This window comes from Oncorhynchus mykiss, chromosome 16 (genome assembly GCF_013265735.2).
Source record: "Oncorhynchus mykiss isolate Arlee chromosome 16, USDA_OmykA_1.1, whole genome shotgun sequence".
Taxonomy (NCBI): Eukaryota; Metazoa; Chordata; class Actinopteri; order Salmoniformes; family Salmonidae; genus Oncorhynchus; species Oncorhynchus mykiss.
This window is the reverse complement of record NC_048580.1, coordinates 52,912,835-52,932,897: the sequence shown is the minus strand read 5'-3', so window position 1 is coordinate 52,932,897 and position 20,063 is coordinate 52,912,835. Positions and strand designations below refer to the sequence as shown.

The 20,063-nt window shown below is 41.7% G+C and overlaps 1 protein-coding gene and 1 pseudogene across 1 annotated transcript; one reads left to right on the top strand and one right to left on the bottom strand.

Moving 5' to 3' along the window:
• The first annotated feature begins 1,207 nt into the window (after positions 1–1,207).
• On the top strand, positions 1,208–9,363 carry LOC110492267 (rho-related GTP-binding protein RhoA-C). The gene is made up of 5 exons (XM_021566440.2): positions 1,208–1,360; positions 6,895–7,050; positions 7,225–7,345; positions 7,453–7,583; positions 7,912–9,363. Exons 2-5 carry the CDS (start codon positions 6,895–6,897, stop codon positions 8,083–8,085), a joined length of 582 nt encoding a protein of 193 aa, XP_021422115.1. The 5' UTR covers positions 1,208–1,360; the 3' UTR covers positions 8,086–9,363.
• A 2,730-nt stretch (positions 9,364–12,093) lies between these two features.
• LOC110491096 lies at positions 12,094–18,416 on the bottom strand (annotated as a pseudogene).
• Positions 18,417–20,063: the final 1,647 nt, after the last annotated feature.

The following is a 20,063-nucleotide window of genomic DNA, read 5'->3' as shown; positions in this document are numbered from 1 at the left end:
CAGGAAGTCTGGAATACATTGACAACACAATGATGGCATGGGTGCACAGTAGTCATCAGCAATGTGCTGGTTATTGACAAACTTTAATTTGGTCTAATGACCATTTTGAAAGAAAAAGACATGGCTTTAAGTACCTACTGGTAACTAAGCAAGATAATGCACGTAACTGTGATGAATCAAAGCCTCACTGACAGCTGTTGTGCAGTATGTCCACGCTGAAGCATTCTGTATTAAACCTGATTGTCAGTCTTCAAGGATGCTCAAATTTGTCCACAGCACCTTATCACAACACATTCAAGAATAGGCTTCAGTTAAGCTCTATTATGAAACTACCTAAAACGTCAAAGTTCCACCCCTGATTCTCAAATAGGGGACAGGGACCAAATCTAGTCCACAACATATTTTCATGTTGCTGGTTTAACATTTAGTAGATTAAGAGATAGCCATTACAATTTGTAAAGATTGTGTTACAAAAACGATTTAAATATGTGCACGCATGACTAAGTCGCTTTGGATAAAAGCGTCTCATGAAAGATGTTCGTTATATGACTCAGCGCAAGAGTTCTCTACCCCTGTTAGGGAGATGTTATGATGTTCAGGTGTTGCATTGTATCAACCAATGTTTGTGTTCCATGTCATCGACTGTGCAGTCGTACGCATCAGATCGCTATGGTCATGTTCCCCTGTTCGAACATTGCTGATGCATGCCAGATCTTACAATGATGCCTGGTTAGGTGTTTTAACTTATCAACTAACCACATATGTTATAGCAATCTGGTGCACGACGATACAGTCGATGACGTAACACGCAACCATTGGTTAATGCATGCAACGTCTGAGCAGGGGAACACGACCATGATGTGGTTAGCTGATTTATTCAATACCTATCCAGGCGTTGTAAGATCTGGCATGCGTGTGCAATGTTGAAGGCTTTTCAATTAGCATGATAAACATCTCTATCCCTTTTTCAACCATAATATTCCCATTGACCTTCATGATGCTGTCTCTACAGAGCATAAGCAAGCAATAACGTTTATACTACAATCACTTAACGTCACAACGCCTATTATTGATTTACTGCTGTATACAATTTTGCTTTGACCCCAAAATATCCTTACTTATTGTTGAAACCATATGGTTGGGGTAAAAATATCCACTCTTCACTTCCGTTTTTTCCATTCACCGGTATACATTTATCGAGTTGTTGGCTTAAATATCTGTCACTCATTAATTTGAGGTTTCCTATTGGCTGGAGATCACGGGCTTAGGCGGATGTTATCGGCGTGGCACACTGTTGGGGCCGGATTGAAGGGTCGGACAGGAAAAGAGAGGGAAGGCGAGGACATCTGTAACGAAAACGGTACTAAAACGAGGAAATGTAACCTATTTATAACTTTGTTTGCTCACCTTGAAAATATTTCATTTATTTAGTAAATATTTGAATGAGGCTTTAAATTTGTTTTCTGTAGGCAAGATGACATGAGGCTATAATACGAGAGACCGCTATTAGCTAACAGATAGCTACCCTAGCTAGCATTAATGACGGAAACGAACGAACAATTGAAGTGAAAAGACTCCTTGTTTCAGACACCATCAGCCAGAGCTGGTCAGGAAAAGCTATCAGGTCATCATAGGCAGGTATACAGTGCTATCATCACCGTTGTGAAGTTAGCAACACACTGGTCTGGAAGCTAGCAACTCTTCGCACTTGCCAGTGCCTGGGCAAGATCTCTTGCTTTCCTGGGCAAGATCTCTAGCTTTCTAGCCAACTTGCTAGCCACCACTGACAAGTGACTTAATTTTCATAACCGTCGTCCACCGACCCAGCACAAGTTACACTTGGGTGTTTTCAATGGGAAAATCGTTGTAACTAGCTATTTGTTTGTCCAATTAGCTAGTTAGTAGTTTGGGTGCGGCGTTTTGTTGTTGAGGCCATCCAGGTGGTGGCAAGCAGTGTCTTCTGCTGGTAGACTTCTCTTGGCTAGTTGTGATAGTGTCACTAGGTATTATGGCTAATTTCATGTGAACATGGAACAAAAAAGTCCATACATGTATTTTACTGAAATTCAGTAGTTAGGCCTAGAAAGATGGTCAGTATTGGCGTTTTTATCTGAATTTGAGTATTGGTTATTTGCGAAATAATTAACCAAGCGTTGGTTATCATAAACGTTTGGGTTTACAGGCCTCCAACAGTAATTGACTGAAAAGCACTGTACACAGTCTGGGATTAATGCCATGCATTTGTTTGGAAAATGTCTACATGCCAGAATGTTGAATACAATTTCATTTGAATTTACTCTACCGGTTGTCTGTGTGGTTTGTCCATTTGCGGATAGGAATTTGAGAAAAGTATCTACAGGGAGGTATAATTAAACCGACAACCATGTAAACACCTGCAAGACTTAGGGTAGGTAGTATGCATGCATTGCGGGCATGTCCTTCCGTCTTGTGCCCATGCTTCAGGTGAAGAGAAAACAATCCAGATCCACGTTTTGATGTCGGTTTAATAATACTTTTCTGTGAGTAGTTTGTCAATTTTAAAGGTAGAAGGACAATCAGCGCACAAAGGGTAGAGTAAATTCAAATGAAGATTATTCAACATTCTGACTTGTAAAGGGACTGTTTGGTATTGAGTGGAAGCTTCTACACTCTGATTCGTAGAGGCAATGTAGCCTCTTCGCTCCAGGAGACTTGTACACATTGGGCTCCCATCGCTGAAGGCTACATCCCTTATCCCCAAAAACATATTCATCAGCCCTTTACCTATTTCCAAGAAATTTCCCGTCACCGAAGGCAAATCTATAGCCTAATTCGGAATGCCTTACAATGGTTATACAACGTTTTCCAGAGCTTACCAAATTCATTCCATATTTCCCTAAAGGTGCAATGGGATCACGCTGGGATCTTGCATAGCAACTATTACGGACTGAAGGGACTAGGGAGTGAGCTTTGGGAAATGTGGTTTTAAACTTATTTTACCGAAGTAGTAAACACATTGTATAACCCATACCGACTGGTAAGATATTCCGGTTTATAGATCTTACTTCAGTGACATTTTTGTTTTTAGGAAATGGGTCAACCCAGAGGACTGGTAAATATGTTTTGGGGGATATGGGATGTAGCCTTCAGTGACGGTAGCCCACTGTGTACAGGTCTCCTGGAGCAAAGGGGCTACAGTGGGGCAAAAAATTATTTAGTCAGCCACCAATTGTGCAAGTTCTCCCACTTAAAAAGATGAGAGGCCTGTCATTTTCATCATAGGTACACTTCAACTAATGACAGACCAAATTAGGGAAAAAAATCCAGAAAATCACATTGTAGGATTTTAATGAATTTATTTGCAAATTATGGTGGAAAATAAGTATTTGGTCACCTACAAACCAGCAAGATTTCTGGCTCTCACAGACCTGTAACTTCTTCTTTAAGAGGCTCCTCTGTCCTCCACTTGTTACCTGTATTAATGGCACCTGTTTGAACTTGTTATCAGTATAAAAGACACCTGTCCACAACCTCAAACAGTCACACTCCAAACTCCACTATGGCCAAGACCAAAGAGCTGTCAAAGGACACCAGAAACAAAATTGTAGACCTGCACCAGGCTGGGAAGACTGAATCTGCAATAGGTAAGCAGCTTGGTTTGAAGAAATCAACTGTGGGAGCAATTATTAGGAAATGGAAGACATACAAGACCACTGATAATCTCCCTCGATCTGGGGCTCCACGCAAGATCTCACCCCGTGGGGTCAAAATGATCACAAGAACGGTGAGCAAAAATCCCAGAACCACACGGTCAAAGGTTAATGAAATACAAATGGTATAGAGAGAAATAGTCCTATAATTCCTATAATAACTACAACCTAAAACGTCTTACCTGGGAATATTGAAGAGTCATGAACCACCAGCTTTCATATGTTCTCATGTTCTGAGCAAGGAATTTAAACGTTAGCTTTCTTACATGGCACATATTGCACTTTTACTTTCTTTTCCAACACTTTGTTTTTGCATAATTTAAACCAAGTTGAACATGTTTCATTATTTATTTGAGGCTAAATTGATTTTATTGATGTATTATATTAAGTTAAAATAAATGTTCATTCAGTATTCTTGTAATTGTCATTATTACAAATACATTTTTTTTAAATCATCCGATTAATCGGTATCGTCTTTTTTTGGTCCTCCAATTATCGGTATCGGCGTTGAAAAATCATAATCGGTCGACCTCTAGACTAAACTGCTTGGAGTTACCCTGGATTGTAAACGGTCATGGTTAAAACATATTGATACAACAGTAGCTGATGTGTCCATGATAAGGTGCTGCTCTACCTTCTTGACAGCACTGTCAACAAGGCAGGTCCTACAGGCCCTAGTTTTGTCTACTGTTCAGTCGTGTGGTCAGGTGCCACAAAACAAAATTGCAATTGGTTCAGAACAGGGCAGCACAGCTGGCCCTTGGATGTACACAGAGAGCTATGATTAATAATATGCATGTCAATCTCTCCTGGCTCAAAGTGGAGGAGACATTGACTTCATCACTGCTTGTATTTATGAGAGGTATTGATTGACATGTTGAATGCACCGAGCTGTCTGTCTAAACTACTGGCACACAGCTCGGACACCCATGCATACCTCACAAGACATGCCACGAGGCCTCTTCACAGTCCCCAAGTCTAGAACAGACTAGGGAAGGTGCACAGTACTAAATAGAGCCGTGACTACAAGGAACTCTATTCCACATCAAGTAGCTCGTGCAAGCAGTAATGTTAGATTTAAAAAAAAACACCTTATGGAACCTTGAAGCAACACAAACATACACACACACACACACACGATAGCATATGCACTATACATACACGTACATATGGATTCTGTACTGTATATATGTGGTGGAGTAGGGGCCTGAGGGCACATGGTCTGTGAATGTATTATAATGTTTTTAAAATGATATAAACTGCCTTAATTTTGCCTGATCCCAGGAAGAGCTAATGGGGATTCATAATAAATACAAATGTTTTACCATGAAGGCCTGATTCACGCATTCTCCTCTGAACAGTTAATGTTGATGTCTGCTACTTGAACTCTGAAGCATTTATTTTGGTTGTAATCTGAGGTTGGTAACTCTAATGAATTTATCCTCTGCAGCAGAGGTAACTCTGGGGCTTCCTTTTCTGTGACGGTCCTCATGAGAACCAATTTCATCATAGCACTTGATCGTTTTTGCGACTGCACTTGAAGAAACTTTCAAAGTTCTTAATGTTCCATATTGATTGACCTTCATGTCTTAAAGTAATGATGGACTGTCTTTTCTCTTTGCTTATTTGAGCTGTTATTGCTATAATATGGACATTGGCTCAAACGCATTAAGAAGGAAAGAAATTCCACAAATTAACTAAGGCACACCTGTTAATTGAAATGCATTCCAGGTGACTACCTCATGAAGCTGGTTGAGAGAATGCCAAGAGTGTGCAAAGCTGTCATCAAGGCAAAGGGTGGCTACTTTGAAGAATCTCAAAAATATTTTGATTTGCATAACTTTTTTGGTTACATGATTCCATATGTGTTATTTTATAGTTTTGATGTCTTCACTATTATTCTACAATGTAGAAAATAGTACAAAAAAAAACCCTGGAATGAGTGTGTCCAAATTTCAAATCAAATTGTATTGGTCACATACACATGTTTAGCAGATGTTAATGCGACTGTAGCGAAATGCTTGCGCTTCTAGTTCCGACAGTGCAGCAATATCTAACAAGTAATATGTAACAATTCCACAACAAATACCTAATACACACATCTAAGTAAAGGAATGGAATAAGAATATATAAATGTATGGATGAGCAATGTCAGAGCGGCATAGGCTAAGATGCAATAGATAGTATAGAATACAGTATATACATATGAGATGAGTAATGTAAGATATGTAAACATTATTAAAGTGACTAGTGTTCCATTTATTAAAGTGGCCAATGATTTCAAGTCTATGTAGGCAGCAGCCTCTGCTAGTGATGGCTGTTTAACAGTCTGATGGCCTTGAAGCTGTTTTTCAGTCTCTCAGTCCCAGCTTTGATGCACCTGTACTGACCTTGCCTTCTGGGCGGTAGCGGGGTGAACAGGCAGTGGCTCAGGTGGTTGTTGTACTTGATTATCTTTTTTGCCCCCGGTGATGCTTTACACGTGGTCTGCGGTTGTGAGGCCGGTTGGACGTACTGCCAAATTCTTTGAAATTACGTTTGAGGTGGCTTATGGTAGAGAAATTAACATCAAATTCTATGGCAACAGCTCTGTCCTGCAGTCAGCATGCCAATTGCATGCTTCATCAAAACGTGGGGCATCTGTGGCGTTGTGTGACAAAACTGCACATTTTAGTGGCCTTTTGTTATTCCCAGCACAAGGTGCACCTGTGTAATGATCATGCTGTTTGATCGGCTTCTTGATATGCTACACCTGTCAGGTGGATAAATGCTAACTAACAGGCGTGGCAGGTAGCCTAATGATTAGAGCGTTGGGCCAGTAACCGAAAGGTTGCTGGATTGAATCCCCGAGCTGGCAAGGTAAAAATCTGTCGTTCTGCCCCTAAACAAGGCAGTTAACCCACTGTTCCCCGGTAGGCCGTCATTGTAAATAAGAATTTCTTAACTGACTAACCTGTATTTATTTATGTAACCTTTATTTAAACTAGGCATGTAAACCAATTTGTGCACCGCATTTGAGAGAAATAAGCTTGTTGTGCTTCTGGAAAATGTCTGGGATATTGTATTACTACATATTAATGTCATTTTCTCCCCCTACACATTTTGATTTGCTTGGTTGTGTTGCTATATTATCACTGTGAAATACAATAGTTTTTCAATAACATATTTGCCACTTTTTTTGCTGGATTTTTACATTGTCTTGCAGATGGCTGCGATCCGTAAGAAGCTGGTGATCGTGGGAGATGGTGCTTGTGGGAAGACCTGTCTGTTGATAGTCTTCAGTAAAGACCAGTTCCCTGAGGTCTACGTACCTACAGTGTTTGAGAACTATGTGGCAGATATTGAGGTGGACAGTAAGCAGGTGAGATTGTGCGTTTAGTTACAGTTTGCCATCAAGACACACTTTGAAGCACCCTTTTTATGTGGATGTCCTGTGGTTTACACATTTTGATAGGTAATAATTTATTCAGAGACAATTGCAGTTTGGCCAAACAGCAGTGTAACTGTGCATATCTGCTCTCCCTGTGAGTTCTAGGTGGAACTGGCCCTCTGGGACACAGCCGGACAGGAGGACTACGACAGACTAAGGCCTCTCTCCTACCCTGATACTGACGTCATCCTCATGTGCTTTTCCATAGATAGTCCTGACAGCTTGGGTAAGACATTAGTGACTGTAATATTCATATTTGTCATACATGGTAAATGCAACAAATTATTGTATCACTTGCAGCAGTTTCCTAAAATGATCCTGTGTCTGACACAGAGAATATCCCAGAGAAGTGGACCCCTGAAGTAAAGCACTTCTGTCCAAATGTGCCCATCATTCTTGTGGGTAATAAGAAGGACTTGCGGAATGATGAGCACACACGCCGGGAGTTAGCAAAAATGAAGCAGGTACAGGACGCATTATGAATTCTTATTATGGAATTTCATCAAGTAGACTCATTGCCCTGATCCATTGAGGATATTGTTTTATTTAACATTGAAATTGAACAAACCATGTGCATTTGTTTTAAAGTGGTTGTGCTGCCTTATAAGCTACCTTCACTTAGTGTACTGTTGTCTAATTATACACCGGTTGAGGTTTTTGTTTTGTTCAGTTGGTTTATCCAACATGCTAGTTACGTTTTTGTTTGGCTTGTTGTAATGATTGGTGGCTTAGTATGTCACAAAGGATGCCAACCATAGAATGCCTCTGAACACGTTTCCAACTCTGACACAGGAACCAGTGAAGCCAGAGGAGGGCCGGGACATGGCTAACCGCATCAACGCGTTTGGCTACTTGGAGTGCTCAGCCAAGACGAAAGACGGTGTGAGGGAGGTGTTTGAGATGGCCACCAGGGCGGCGCTGCAGGCCAAGAAACGTGGCAAGAAGAATGCCTGCCTCCTGCTATAGAGAGCTGGGGAAAGACGGGAGGGGTAAATAAATCAGGCCAAGGAAAATGCTGCACCCCTCTGTCTCCATCTGTGGAAGGGTGGGGGAGGTTTGAGGTGTGTAAGGGAGAAAAAGATAATTAACAAGGCCTAAGGAAATGGAGAAGGTCAAATGTAATGAAAAGGGGAGTTTACATTTTTAAGGCCAAGGTGGCAACGGCTTTCAGTATAAGATTATCGTATGGTTAAGATTTTTTATTGGGTCTTGGATGACTAGAAGGGTAAAGCAAAAACACTATCTCTGGTAAACCTATGTCTGAGCGTGGTAGTGATCTCTGAGGGACAGGATAAGATTGTTCTTGATCGGGTCAGAAACCCCAGCGCTATTGGCCTGGTTCATAGAGCGGAGCATCATCAGAGAAAAGGGGGGATTCATTACATCGGAATGAATGTATGTTCTGACTCTCGGTGACCTCCTTGGCTTGCAGTGTGTCAGTGCTTGTCTTTAATTTCTGTCCAGCCATACCATAGGTGTTTATTTTCTTTGTTCTCCCTATGGATAGACTAACCCTATCCTTGTGTGGACCAGCACCTCCTATCATATTATTGGTCCAATCACATTGTTCACTTGATACAAGCAATTTTGATTTATTTAAATAGCTAAATGTTTTTATTTGCCTTTGACTATAGAATTCATATTAAAATGCATACAATAATGATACCAACTGATTTTTGTTAGTTTTATAAGCCTGTTCATAAATTGTAATGAAATTATTTTAGAATTTGGTTTTGTCGTAAGTTGGGCTCAAGTCAGATAAAGATGTACATTTGATGTGGACTGTCAGACACGGGTTTGAAAGGGGAGTATGACTTTTGTATTAAGTGATACTAAGTTTAGCAAATTTGGGGTTTTGCAAATTTTGTATTTTCTGCTTGCAGATTGTTTTTGCCTGCATGCCAGGCTGTTATTGGGAGTGAGTTTTTTTTAAAGTGTTGACCTATCTCACTCCCTCCAGTCCACCCCACACTCCATGTCTTTCTAACAACTGTTGATGATGGCTTATGGCTTTTCCTATATCAGTTATGCATATTTAGCAAATCTAGTAACTTTAGAATGAAAGTTTAAAAATAAAATGCAAAATGCTTAAAGTAATTCATGAATAAGATGTCAAACTATTAAATAGAAGTAACTTTAAAAAGATCTCAGTCATTTGAGGGGGGAGGGGTGTTGTACACATGCATCCTCACATTTCCTCAGTCCTTTTAAATGTACTCTAAGAAAATACATTGTTATAGGGAATGATTGGTTGTATCGTTCTTTCATGTTTCATGCCTCGACACAATCACAAGAAAATGTAAGACTTACAAAACATTTCACAGAATAGATCAAGGCATCTAGGAAAAGAGTGGGTTTCCTGACCATGTCACCATTGCATAGTTTTCACTTCAGTATTTACAAAGTGTGGTGTAGTCCGGTAACAAACTCCTCTTAATAGGGCTCTGGAAAAAATGACATTTGTCTTGAATCCTCTGCTGTTCTTGTTGGTGATTAAAGAATTGACAATTGTACTACTGTTAATCTTTAGAACTATACTGAACAAAAATATAAATGCAACAACTTAAGATTTTACTGAGTAACAGTTCATATAAGGCAATCAGTCAATTTAAATAAATTCATTAGGCCCTAATCTATGGATTTCAAATGACTGGGAACACAGATATGCATCTGCTGGTCACAGATACCTTAAAGTAGGGCCGTGGATCAGAAAAACAGTCAGTATCTGGTGTGACCATTTGCCTCAAGCAGCGTGACACATCTCCTTCGCATAGAGTTGATCAGGCTTTTGTTTGTGGTGTCATGAGGTTGGCCTGTGGGTAAGGTTTATGACCCACCCCCATAAATACCTTTCTCCCGTCTCTTGACTCTACTGAAGAACTCTTGAATAGCCTTTGTTAAACAGGGAGTCTGGGAACATCAAACGGTGAGGGGAAAGGAATCGTATTTCGGTAATAGAACCAGTTGAAAATATGCGTTGGTACTTAATGAATAGGATGTCAGTTCGGTTGTCATCTGAGATGACTGATGACAGGACGACATAAACTGTATCTGGGAAAGTCTACACATTCTAGTTATCAGATTCACATGGAATTGTGCAATTTAAATGTTTGAATATGAAAATATTTGTGAAAAGATTAAATGTAATTTTAGCTTCCAAATTAGAGAATTGGGTTTTCATAAGGTTAGAGCTCTGCTCAGTCAGTGGCCCGCCCCTGTGAAGAGACATGGGTAAAGTATGAAACACACCCTTCTCTCCCTCCACTATATAAGCCCTTGACGAAAATGTAACCTTCTGTTCCGAGAACAATGGGACGACGGTCCATACGTTAAAAAGGACTAACATGTCAACTACAGAACTAAGCCAACCTCAGTGTGAGCTTTGGTTGTGAATGGTATGAACTTTGAACTCTTATTCACTAAAGAAGTGAGACATCCTAGCCGTTGAGTTAGCAACAGCAGCTGTAAACGTGGGCTAGGAAAGGACGGACGACGTATCCAGTCTAACACACAACGAAGATACTACAACGTATCCAATTTACCACCAGAGACATTCTTCCGAGGACAGGAAGATCTCTGTTGGCCAGCATCTACCACCAACCTACCGAAGCGCAGCTCAGAGTAAATATTTATTGCATTTTCCTTTTCCAAATAGGTGGTAATTTAGAATGCAGAAGATACTGTATTTACAAAAGCATGGCGTCTCCCTTTGTTCCTCAGTCTTCCCGCTCGTTCACTCAAACCCAACCCCCTTTCCTTTGTGTAACCAGCCGTCATGTCGTCTCCATCCACCAGGGACGTTTTCTGTATGACATAATTTGCATTCTGTGTATATGTAATTCTGTGTGATTAGTTAGGTATTTAGTAAATAGATAATTAAACCCAATTTTGTATTGCTGAGTCAACTTGTTAGCCAGGGTTCGTGAAGATAACCAAGAATTTACAACTTTCAGATGAGACTGAAATAAGGTGCCGATTAATATTGACTGCTATTGATGTAAAATAATACTAGGTCTTTCAGAGTTTATTCAGAAGATAACAGCTCTATAAACACTCTTTCGTGGTGCCCCGTCTTTCTAGTTAATTACATTTACATGATTAGCTCAATCAGGTAATATTAATTACAGAGAAGGATTTTATAGAATAGCATGTCATATCACTTATTCCGGCATAGCCAAAGACATGACAGTGTCCTGTGGAATGTTGTCACACTCATCTTTAATGGCTGTGCGAAGTTGCTGGATATTGGCAAAACTGACACACGCTGTCATACACTTAGATCCAGAGCATCCCAAACATGTTCAATGGGTGACATGTCTGGTGAGTATGCAGGCCATGGAAAAACTGGGACATTTTCACCTTCCACGAATTGTGTACAGATCCATGCAACATGGGGCTGGCTGTCCATTATCATGCTGAAACATGAGGTGAGGGCTGCGGATGAATGGACCTCAGGATCTCGTCATGGTATCTCTGCACATCCAAATTGCCATTGATTGTGTTTGTTCGTAGCTTATGCCTGCCCAACCCATAACCCCACTGCCACCATGGGGCAGTCTGTTCACAATGAGATCAGCAAACCACTCGCCCACACGACGCCATACACGTGGCCTGCGTTTGTGAGGCTGGTTGGATATACTGCCAAATTCTCTAAAACAACTTTGAAGGTGTCTTATGGTAGAGAAATTAACATGAAATTATCTGGCAACCGCTCTGGTGGACATTCCTGCAGTCAGCATGCCAACTGCACGTTCCCTAAACACTTACGACATCTGTGGCATTGTGTTGTGTGGCCTTTTATTCTCCCCAACAAAGGAGAAACCCTTACTAACAGGGATGTAAACAAGTTTGTGCACAGAATTAGAAAGAAATCAGCTTTGAGCATATGGAACATTTCTGGGATCTTTTATTTCAGCTCATGAAACATGGGACCAACACTTTACATGTTGTGTTTATATTTTTGTTCAGTGTATATTATCCTGTGTCATTTATGTACTGATACAAACCTGTGTCGGGTTGTATGAAGGAGTGTCCAATGAAGTCTAGGACCACCATGGCACAGTTGGGCTTGAAGTCATCACTGACCAGCACTTCTTTCACCTGAAAACAACACATTGTAGGCCTACTTGAATTTCTTCTTTATGGGCCAGACATAAGAACCGTCATGCAGGACTGGAGGTGCTCAAAAGTAGTGGTTGACCTTGTCCATGGAGTAGAGGTAGAACTCTTGTACCTCCCCTATCCTAAGCTTGAACTCAGGAGGTAGTGGCATAGTCAAACACAAAAGGGCTTTCTGGAAACACCCCATCATCCTCATAAGTATAGCTATGAGAGAAGACACAGGGGAGATTAAAATACTGTGGATTAGAATGTAGGCCTATGTAAAAGCATGCAAAGAGACAGCATTCTCAATGAGACACTGCAGAGTGATTGCCACTCCTGTTGAGGCATCAATCACCTCACTGCTGACATGGCACGCAGTTTCTGGTATGTCTGCTGGGATGCAGGCCTCCTGCTCACACTCCTTGATAAGGGTGTTTTCACACTGATACCTGCCACTAGACCCACAGCTGCATGAAAATATGGTGGACGAGCATTATAAGCCACAGTTTGCCATTCACTGAAAATATGTAAAATATCAAATCAACAAGTGCTGACCAGGATGTCCAGTTTTACAGGGTAGGTATGCTTGGTCATGGATCATCATCCCACCCACCTCCTGAGTTCCCCATTTTCATCCTGACAGTACCCATTAATATGGACTCCATACCGTTTCACTCCAAAAAGGCATACAAAGGCAATGTTAATGGGGCATGCAATGGCAGGGAAAACACTAGGATTGTTTTCTATTGTTATTGTCTAGGCATGGCCTTACTTGTGGCCGATATCTACATACACATTAATGAAGTGTCGCAGTGACTGTCCCCACAGTAACTGTACGTACAGCCAAATACATTTAAACTCAGTCTTTCACAATTCCTGATATTTAATCAGAGTAAAAATTCCCTGCTTTAGGTCAGTTAGGATCACCACTTTATTTTAAGAATGTGAAATGTCAGAATAATAGTAGAGAGACTGATTTATTTCAGCTTTTATTTCTTTCATCACGTTCCTAGTGGGTCAGAAGTTTACATACACTCAATTAGTATTTGGTAGCATTGCCTTTAAATTGTTTAACTTGGGTCAAACGTTTCAGGCAGCCTTCCACAAGCTTCCCACAATAAGTTGGGTGAATTTTGGCCCATTCCTCCTGACAGAACTGGTGTAACTGAGTCAGGTTTGTAGGCCTACTTGCTCGCACACGCTTTTTCAGTTCTGCCTACAGATTTTCTTTAGGGCTTTGAGGTCAGGGCTTTGTGATGGCCACTCTAATACCTTTGTTGTCCTTAAGCCATTTTGCCATAACTTTGGAAGTACGCTTGTGGTCATTGTCCATTTGGTAGACCCATTTGCGACCAAGCTCTAACTTTTTGACTGATGTATTGAGATGTTGCGTCAATATAGCCACATAATTTTCCTCCCTCATGATGCCATCTATTTTCTGAAATGCACCAGTCCCTCCTGCAGCAAAGCACCCCCACAACATGATGCTACCACCCCCGTGCTTCACGGTTGGGATGATGTTCTTCGGCTTGCAAGCCTCCCCCTTTTTCCTCCAAACATAACAACGGTCATTATGGCCAAACAGTTCTATTTCATCAGGCTAGAGGAAATTTCTCCAAAAAGTATGATTTTTGTCCCCATGTGCAGTTGCAAACTGTAGTCTGGCTTTTTTATGGAGCAGTGGCTTCTTCTATGCTGAGCGGCCTTTCAGGTTATGTAGATATAGGACTCATTTTACTGTGGATATAGATACTTTTGTACCTGTTTCCTCCAGCATCTTCACAAGATCCTTTGCTGTTGTTCTGGGATTGATTTGCACTTTTCGCACCAAAGTACGTTTATCTCCAGGAGACAGAACGTGTCTCCTTCCTGAGTGGTATGGCGGCTGTGTGGTCCCATGGTGTTTATACTTGCGTACTCTTATTTGTACAGATGAACGTGGTACCTTCAGGCGTTTGGAAATTGCTCCCAAGGATGAACCAGACTTGTGGAGGTCTACAATTTTTATTCTGAGGACTTGGCTGATTTCTTTTGATTTTCCCATGATGTCAAGCAAAGAGGCACTGAGTTTGAAGGTTGGCCTTGAAATACATCCACAGGTACAGTGCCTTGCGAAAGTATTCGGCCCCCTTGAACTTTGCGACCTTTTGCCACATTTCAGGCTTCAAACATAAAGATATAAAACTGTATTTTTTTGTGAAGAATCGACAACAAGTGGGACACAATCATGAAGTGGAACGACATTTATTGGATATTTCAAACTTTTTTAACAAATCAAAAACTGAAAAATTGGGCGTGCAAAATTATTCAGCCCCCTTAAGTTAATACTTTGTAGCGCCACCTTTTGCTGCGATTATAGCTGTAAGTCGCCTGGGGTATGTCTCTATCAGTTTTGCACATCGAGAGACTGACATTTTTTCCCATTCCTCCTTGCAAAACAGCTTGAGCTCAGTGAGGTTGGATGGAGAGCATTTGTGAACTGCAGTTTTCAGTTCTTTCCACAGATTCTCGATTGGATTCAGGTCTGGACTTTGACTTGGCCATTCTAACACCTGGATATATTTATTTTTGAACCATTCCATTGTAGATTTTGCTTTATGTTTTGGATCATTGTCTTGTTGGGAGACAAATCTTTGTCCCAGTCTCAGGTCTTTTGCAGACTCCATCAGGTTTTCTTCCAGAATGGTCCTGTATTTGGCTCCATCCATCTTCCCATCAATTTTAACCATCTTCCCTGTCCCTGCTGAAGAAAAGCAGGCCCAAACCATGATGCTGCCACCACCATGTTTGACAGTGGGGATGGTGTGTTCAGGGTGATGAGCTGTGTTGATTTTACGCCAAACATAACGTTTTGCATTGTTGCCAAAAAGTTCAATTTTGGTTTCATCTGACCAGAGCACCTTCTTCCACATGTTTGGTGTGTCTCCCAGGTGGCTTGTGGCAAACTTTAAACGCCACTTTTTATGGATATCTTTAAGAAATGGCTTTCTTCTTGCCACTCTTCCATAAAGGCCAGATTTGTGCAATATACGACTGATTGTTGTCCTATGGACAGAGTCTCCCACCTCAGCTGTAGATCTCTGCAGTTCATCCAGAGTGATCATGGGCCTCTTGGCTGCATCTCTGATCAGTCTTCTCCTTGTATGAGCTGAAAGTTTAGAGGGACGGCCAGGTCTTGGTAGATTTGCAGTGGTCTGATACTCCTTCCATTTCAATATTATCGCTTGCACAGTGCTCCTTGGGATGTTTAAAGCTTGGGAAATCTTTTTGTATCCAAATCCGGCTTTAAACTTCTTCACAACAGTATCTCGGACCTGCCTGGTGTGTTCCTTGTTCTTCATGATGCTCTCTGCGCTTTTAACTGACCTCTGAGACTATCACAGTGCAGGTGCATTTATACGGAGACTTGATTACACACAGGTGGATTGTATTTATCATCATTAGTCATTTAGGTCAACATTGGATCATTCAGAGATCCTCACTGAACTTCTGGAGAGAGTTTACTGCACTGAAAGTAAAGGGGCTGAATAATTTTGCACGCCCAATTTTTCAGTTTTTGATTTGTTAAAAAAGTTTGAAATATCCAATAAATGTCGTTCCACTTCATGATTGTGTCCCACTTGTTGTTGATTCTTCACAAAAAAATACAGTTTTATATCTTTATGTTTGAAGCCTGAAATGTGGCAAAAGGTCGCAAAGTTCAAGGGGGACGAATACTTTCGCAAGGCACTGTACACCTCCAATTGACTCAAATGGTGTCAATTAGCCTATCTGAAGCGTCTAAAGCCATGACATAATTTTCTGGAATTTTCCATGCTGTTTAAAGGCACAGTCAACTTAGTGTATGTAAACTTGTGACCCCACTGGAATTGGGATACAGTGAATTATAAGTGAAATAATCTGTCTGTAAACAATTGTTGTAAAAATGACTTGTGTCATGCACAAAGTAGATGTCCAAACCGACTTGCCAAAACTATAGTTTGTTAACAAGAAATTTGTGGAATGGTTGAAAAATAAGTTTTAATGACTCCAACCTAAGTGTATGTAAACTTCCCACTTCAACTGTACATATCCCAACCAGAAGCCATTGGTTACAGGCAACATACGCATCGAGCTAAAGGCTAGAGCTGCCGCTTTCAATTAGCGGGAGACTAATCCGGAGGCTTATAAGAAATCCCGCTATGCCCTCAGACGAACCATCAAACAAGCAAAGCGTCAATACAGGATTAAGATTGAATCCTACTACACCAGCTCTGACGCTCGTCGGATGTGGCAGGGCTTGAAAACTATTATGGGCTACAAAGGGAAACCCAGACGTGAGCTGCCCAGTGACGCGAGCCTACCAGACGAGCTAAATGCCTTTTATGCTTGCTTCGAGGCAAGCAACACTGAAGCATGCATGAGAGCCCCAGCTGTTCTGGATGACTGTGTGATAACTCTCTCGGTAGTCGATGTGAACAAAACCTTTAAACAGGTCAACATTCAAAAAGCAGCTGGGCCAGACGGATTAACAGGACGTGTACTCAAAGCATGCGCGGACCAACTGTCAAGTGTCTTCACTGTCATTTTCAACCTCTCCCTGACTGAGTCTGTACCTACATGTTTCAAGCAGACCACCATAGTCCCTGTGCCCAAGGAAGCAAATGTAACCTGACTAAATGATTAAAGCCCCGTGGCACTCACATCAGTAGCCATGAAGTGCTTTGAAAGGCTGGTCATGGCTCTTATCAACAACATCCTCCTGGACACCCTAGACCCACTCCAATTCACATACAGCAGATCCACAGATGACAAAATCTAATTCGCACTCCACACCTCCCTTTCTCACCTGGACAAAAGGAACACTTATGTGAGAATGCTGTTCATCGACTACAGCTCAGCGTTCAACACCATAGTGCCCACGAAGCTCATCACTAAGCTAAGGACTCTGGGACTAAACACCTCCCTCTGCAACTGGATCCTGGACTTCCTGACGGGCCGCCCTCAGGTGGTAAGAGTATGTAACAATACGTCTGCCACGCTGATCCTTAACACTGGGGCCCCTCAGGGGTGTGTATTTAGTCCCTTCCTGTATTCCCTGTTCACCCACAACTGCGTGGCCAAACACAACTCCAACACCATCATTAAGTTTGCTGATGACACAACAGTGGTAGGCCTGATCCCCGACAACAATGAGACGGCCTATAGGGAGGAGGTCAGAGAACTGGCAGTATGGTGCCAGGACAACAACTTCTCCCTCAATGTGAGCAAGACAAAGGAGCTGATCGTGGACTACAGGAAAAGGCGGGCCGAACAGGCCCCCATTAACATCGACAGGGCTGTAGTGGAGCGGATCGAGAGTTTCAAGTTCCTTGGTGTCCACATCACCAACGAACTATCATGGTCCAAACATACCAACACAGTCATGAAGACAAAACCTTTTCCCCCTCAGCAGATTGAAAAGATTTGACATGGGCCTCCAGATCCTCAAAAGGTTCTACAGCTGCATAATCGAGAGCATCCTGACCGGTTGCATCCCCGCCTGGTATGGCAACTGCTCGGCATCTGACCGTAAGGCGCTACAGAGGCCAGTACAAATGGCCCAGTACATCACTGGGGCCAAGCTTCCTGCCATCCAGGACCTATATAATAGGCAGTGTCAGAGGAAAGCCCAGAAAATTGTCAGAGACTCCAGTCACCCAAGTTATAGACTGTTTTCTTTGCTACTGCACAGCAAGCGGTACTGTAGCGCCAAGTCTAGGACCAAAAGGCTCCTCAACAGCTTCTACCCCAAGCCATTAGACTGCTGAACAATTCATAAAAATCGTCTCCGGACAATTTACATTGACCCCCCCCCCCCCCCCCCCCACCACTTGTACACTGCTGCTACTCGCTGTTTGTTTGTTACCCTATGCATAGTCACTTCGCCCCCACCTACATGTACAGATTACCTCAACTAGCCTGTACCCCTGCACACTGACTCGGTACTGGTGCCCCCTGTAAATAGCCTCATTATTGTTATTCTTATTATTACTTTTTATCTTAGCCTACTTGGTAAATATTTTCTTCTTCTTGAACTGCACTGTTGGTTAAGGGCTTGTAATTAAGCATTTCACGGTAAAGTCTACACTTGCTGTATTCCGCGCATGTGGCAAATAAAGTTTGATTTGAGATCTCTCCATACACATTAGTGGAGTGTCGCATACTCTGGGCATTACTTCATAATTCTATAGAAGAGGCACAAATATATAATTTTAAGTGTATAAATGTCACATTTCTGAGTTTGGTTTAATTCTCAGAGTATATTATAGTACACATTCCCTCTCATCTCATCACTCCATCCTATCACATTTCTGAGTTTGGTTTAATTCTCAGAGTATATTATAGTACACTTTCCCTCTCATCTCATCTCTCCATCCTTCCAAGACGGTCAGTGAGCCTTCCCTCCGAAGTGACAGAATCTACAGCCTCTGACCTCCTAAAGGAGTCAAAATTTTGGCACAGACTAATAGCGCCGCCGTGTGGTGGATTGAAGAGGTTGGAAATGTACTCAAAATGGACGCCACTTTTGCAAGGCACCCGACCAACTTGCTCTCCTCCCACCCCAAACCGAAGGAAAGTGGTGCGACTGGAGCCTGGGTAACACAAACAAATGTTGCCTTCTAGAGAGATGTGTTGTAGTATAGGCTAGAATGATAACTAGTAGTAAATTCGCTATTAAACACACATAGCTAGCCACAGCTTGTCATTCCCTCCCATATACCACAATAGTTTCACTCTAAACTGGCGAATAAAAGTTATTCATTCCGCGCACCTGGAGCATTTGATCATTCCAGGTAGTCATTATTTATTTTTACCTTGGTTGCTTCCACGAGTCCAATGCTATTACGAATGGTACAATTTAGACAACAATATGTTATGATTTCATTAGCTAGTAATATTTTCAATGTGGTGAATCTGATGTTGCCTACGTCATATATTAATTATCTCATCAGCGCATTGATTTGGCACAAAACCAGTGACGAATATAAACATTGTGCAAAAGACGCGCATGATTCGATACATCTCCATTGGTTGAAACCAGCTTCTGTAGCAGATGCGTTCTCGGATGCCCTCTGTTATTTTGACTTTTTCACATGGGCTCTGTCCTGTAAACCCACCCAAGAAATGAAGATACTTAACATTTTCCTAAACATATTTAAGCAATAAGGCACGAGGGGTGTGGTATAGGGCCAATATAGCACGGCTAAGGGCTGTTCTTATGCATGAAGCATCGCGGAGTGTATATTGGCCATATACCAGAAACCCCCGAGGTGCCTTATTGCTATTATAAACTGGTTACCAACGTAATTAGAACAGTAAAAATAAATGTTTTCTCATACCCGTGGTATGAGGTCTGATATACCACCGCTGTCAGCCAATCAGCATTCAGGGCTCGTACTAATGTGAGATATTTCATCTGTGTGTGTGTGTGTGTTTCACACAATGATAAAGTGATACCTGGTGTATGATACCCTGCAAATCTTGTAATTTGTCACTTATCTCAAGAGCCTTACCAGGCCTATATTGTGCCCTTTATACAGCAATGACCCATTGTGCTATGGGATCTTGGTGGTAGTAGCAAATATTCAAACGATAACTTTGAAGACCGAAGTGGAGAAGGGTTCCATGTGAACAGCAGTTGAACATGGGTCAGTCGGTCCTAAGAGATGGGCGAACGCCGTTCGGAAGGGAGGGGCGATGGCCTCCGTCGCTATTCCTTTGTTCTACAATACAATGCAATTCAATACAATAACATACAATACAATGGTGATAAGCAATCCTGTTGATATCAATTTGTTTGAATTGAAGACTCATCTGGA

What these genes read in the sequence shown, in the direction of transcription:
- LOC110492267 (XM_021566440.2), top strand. Translation starts at nt 6,895, where the DNA reads ATGGCTGCGATCCGTAAGAAGCTGGTGATCGTGGGAGATGGTGCTTGT. An exon ending in AGATAGTCCTGACAGCTTGG is followed by an intron (nt 7,346 to 7,452) that starts GTAAGACATTAG and finishes TGTCTGACACAG; the next exon opens with AGAATATCCCAGAGAAGTGG. An exon ending in AGTTAGCAAAAATGAAGCAG is followed by an intron (nt 7,584 to 7,911) that starts GTACAGGACGCA and finishes ACTCTGACACAG; the next exon opens with GAACCAGTGAAGCCAGAGGA.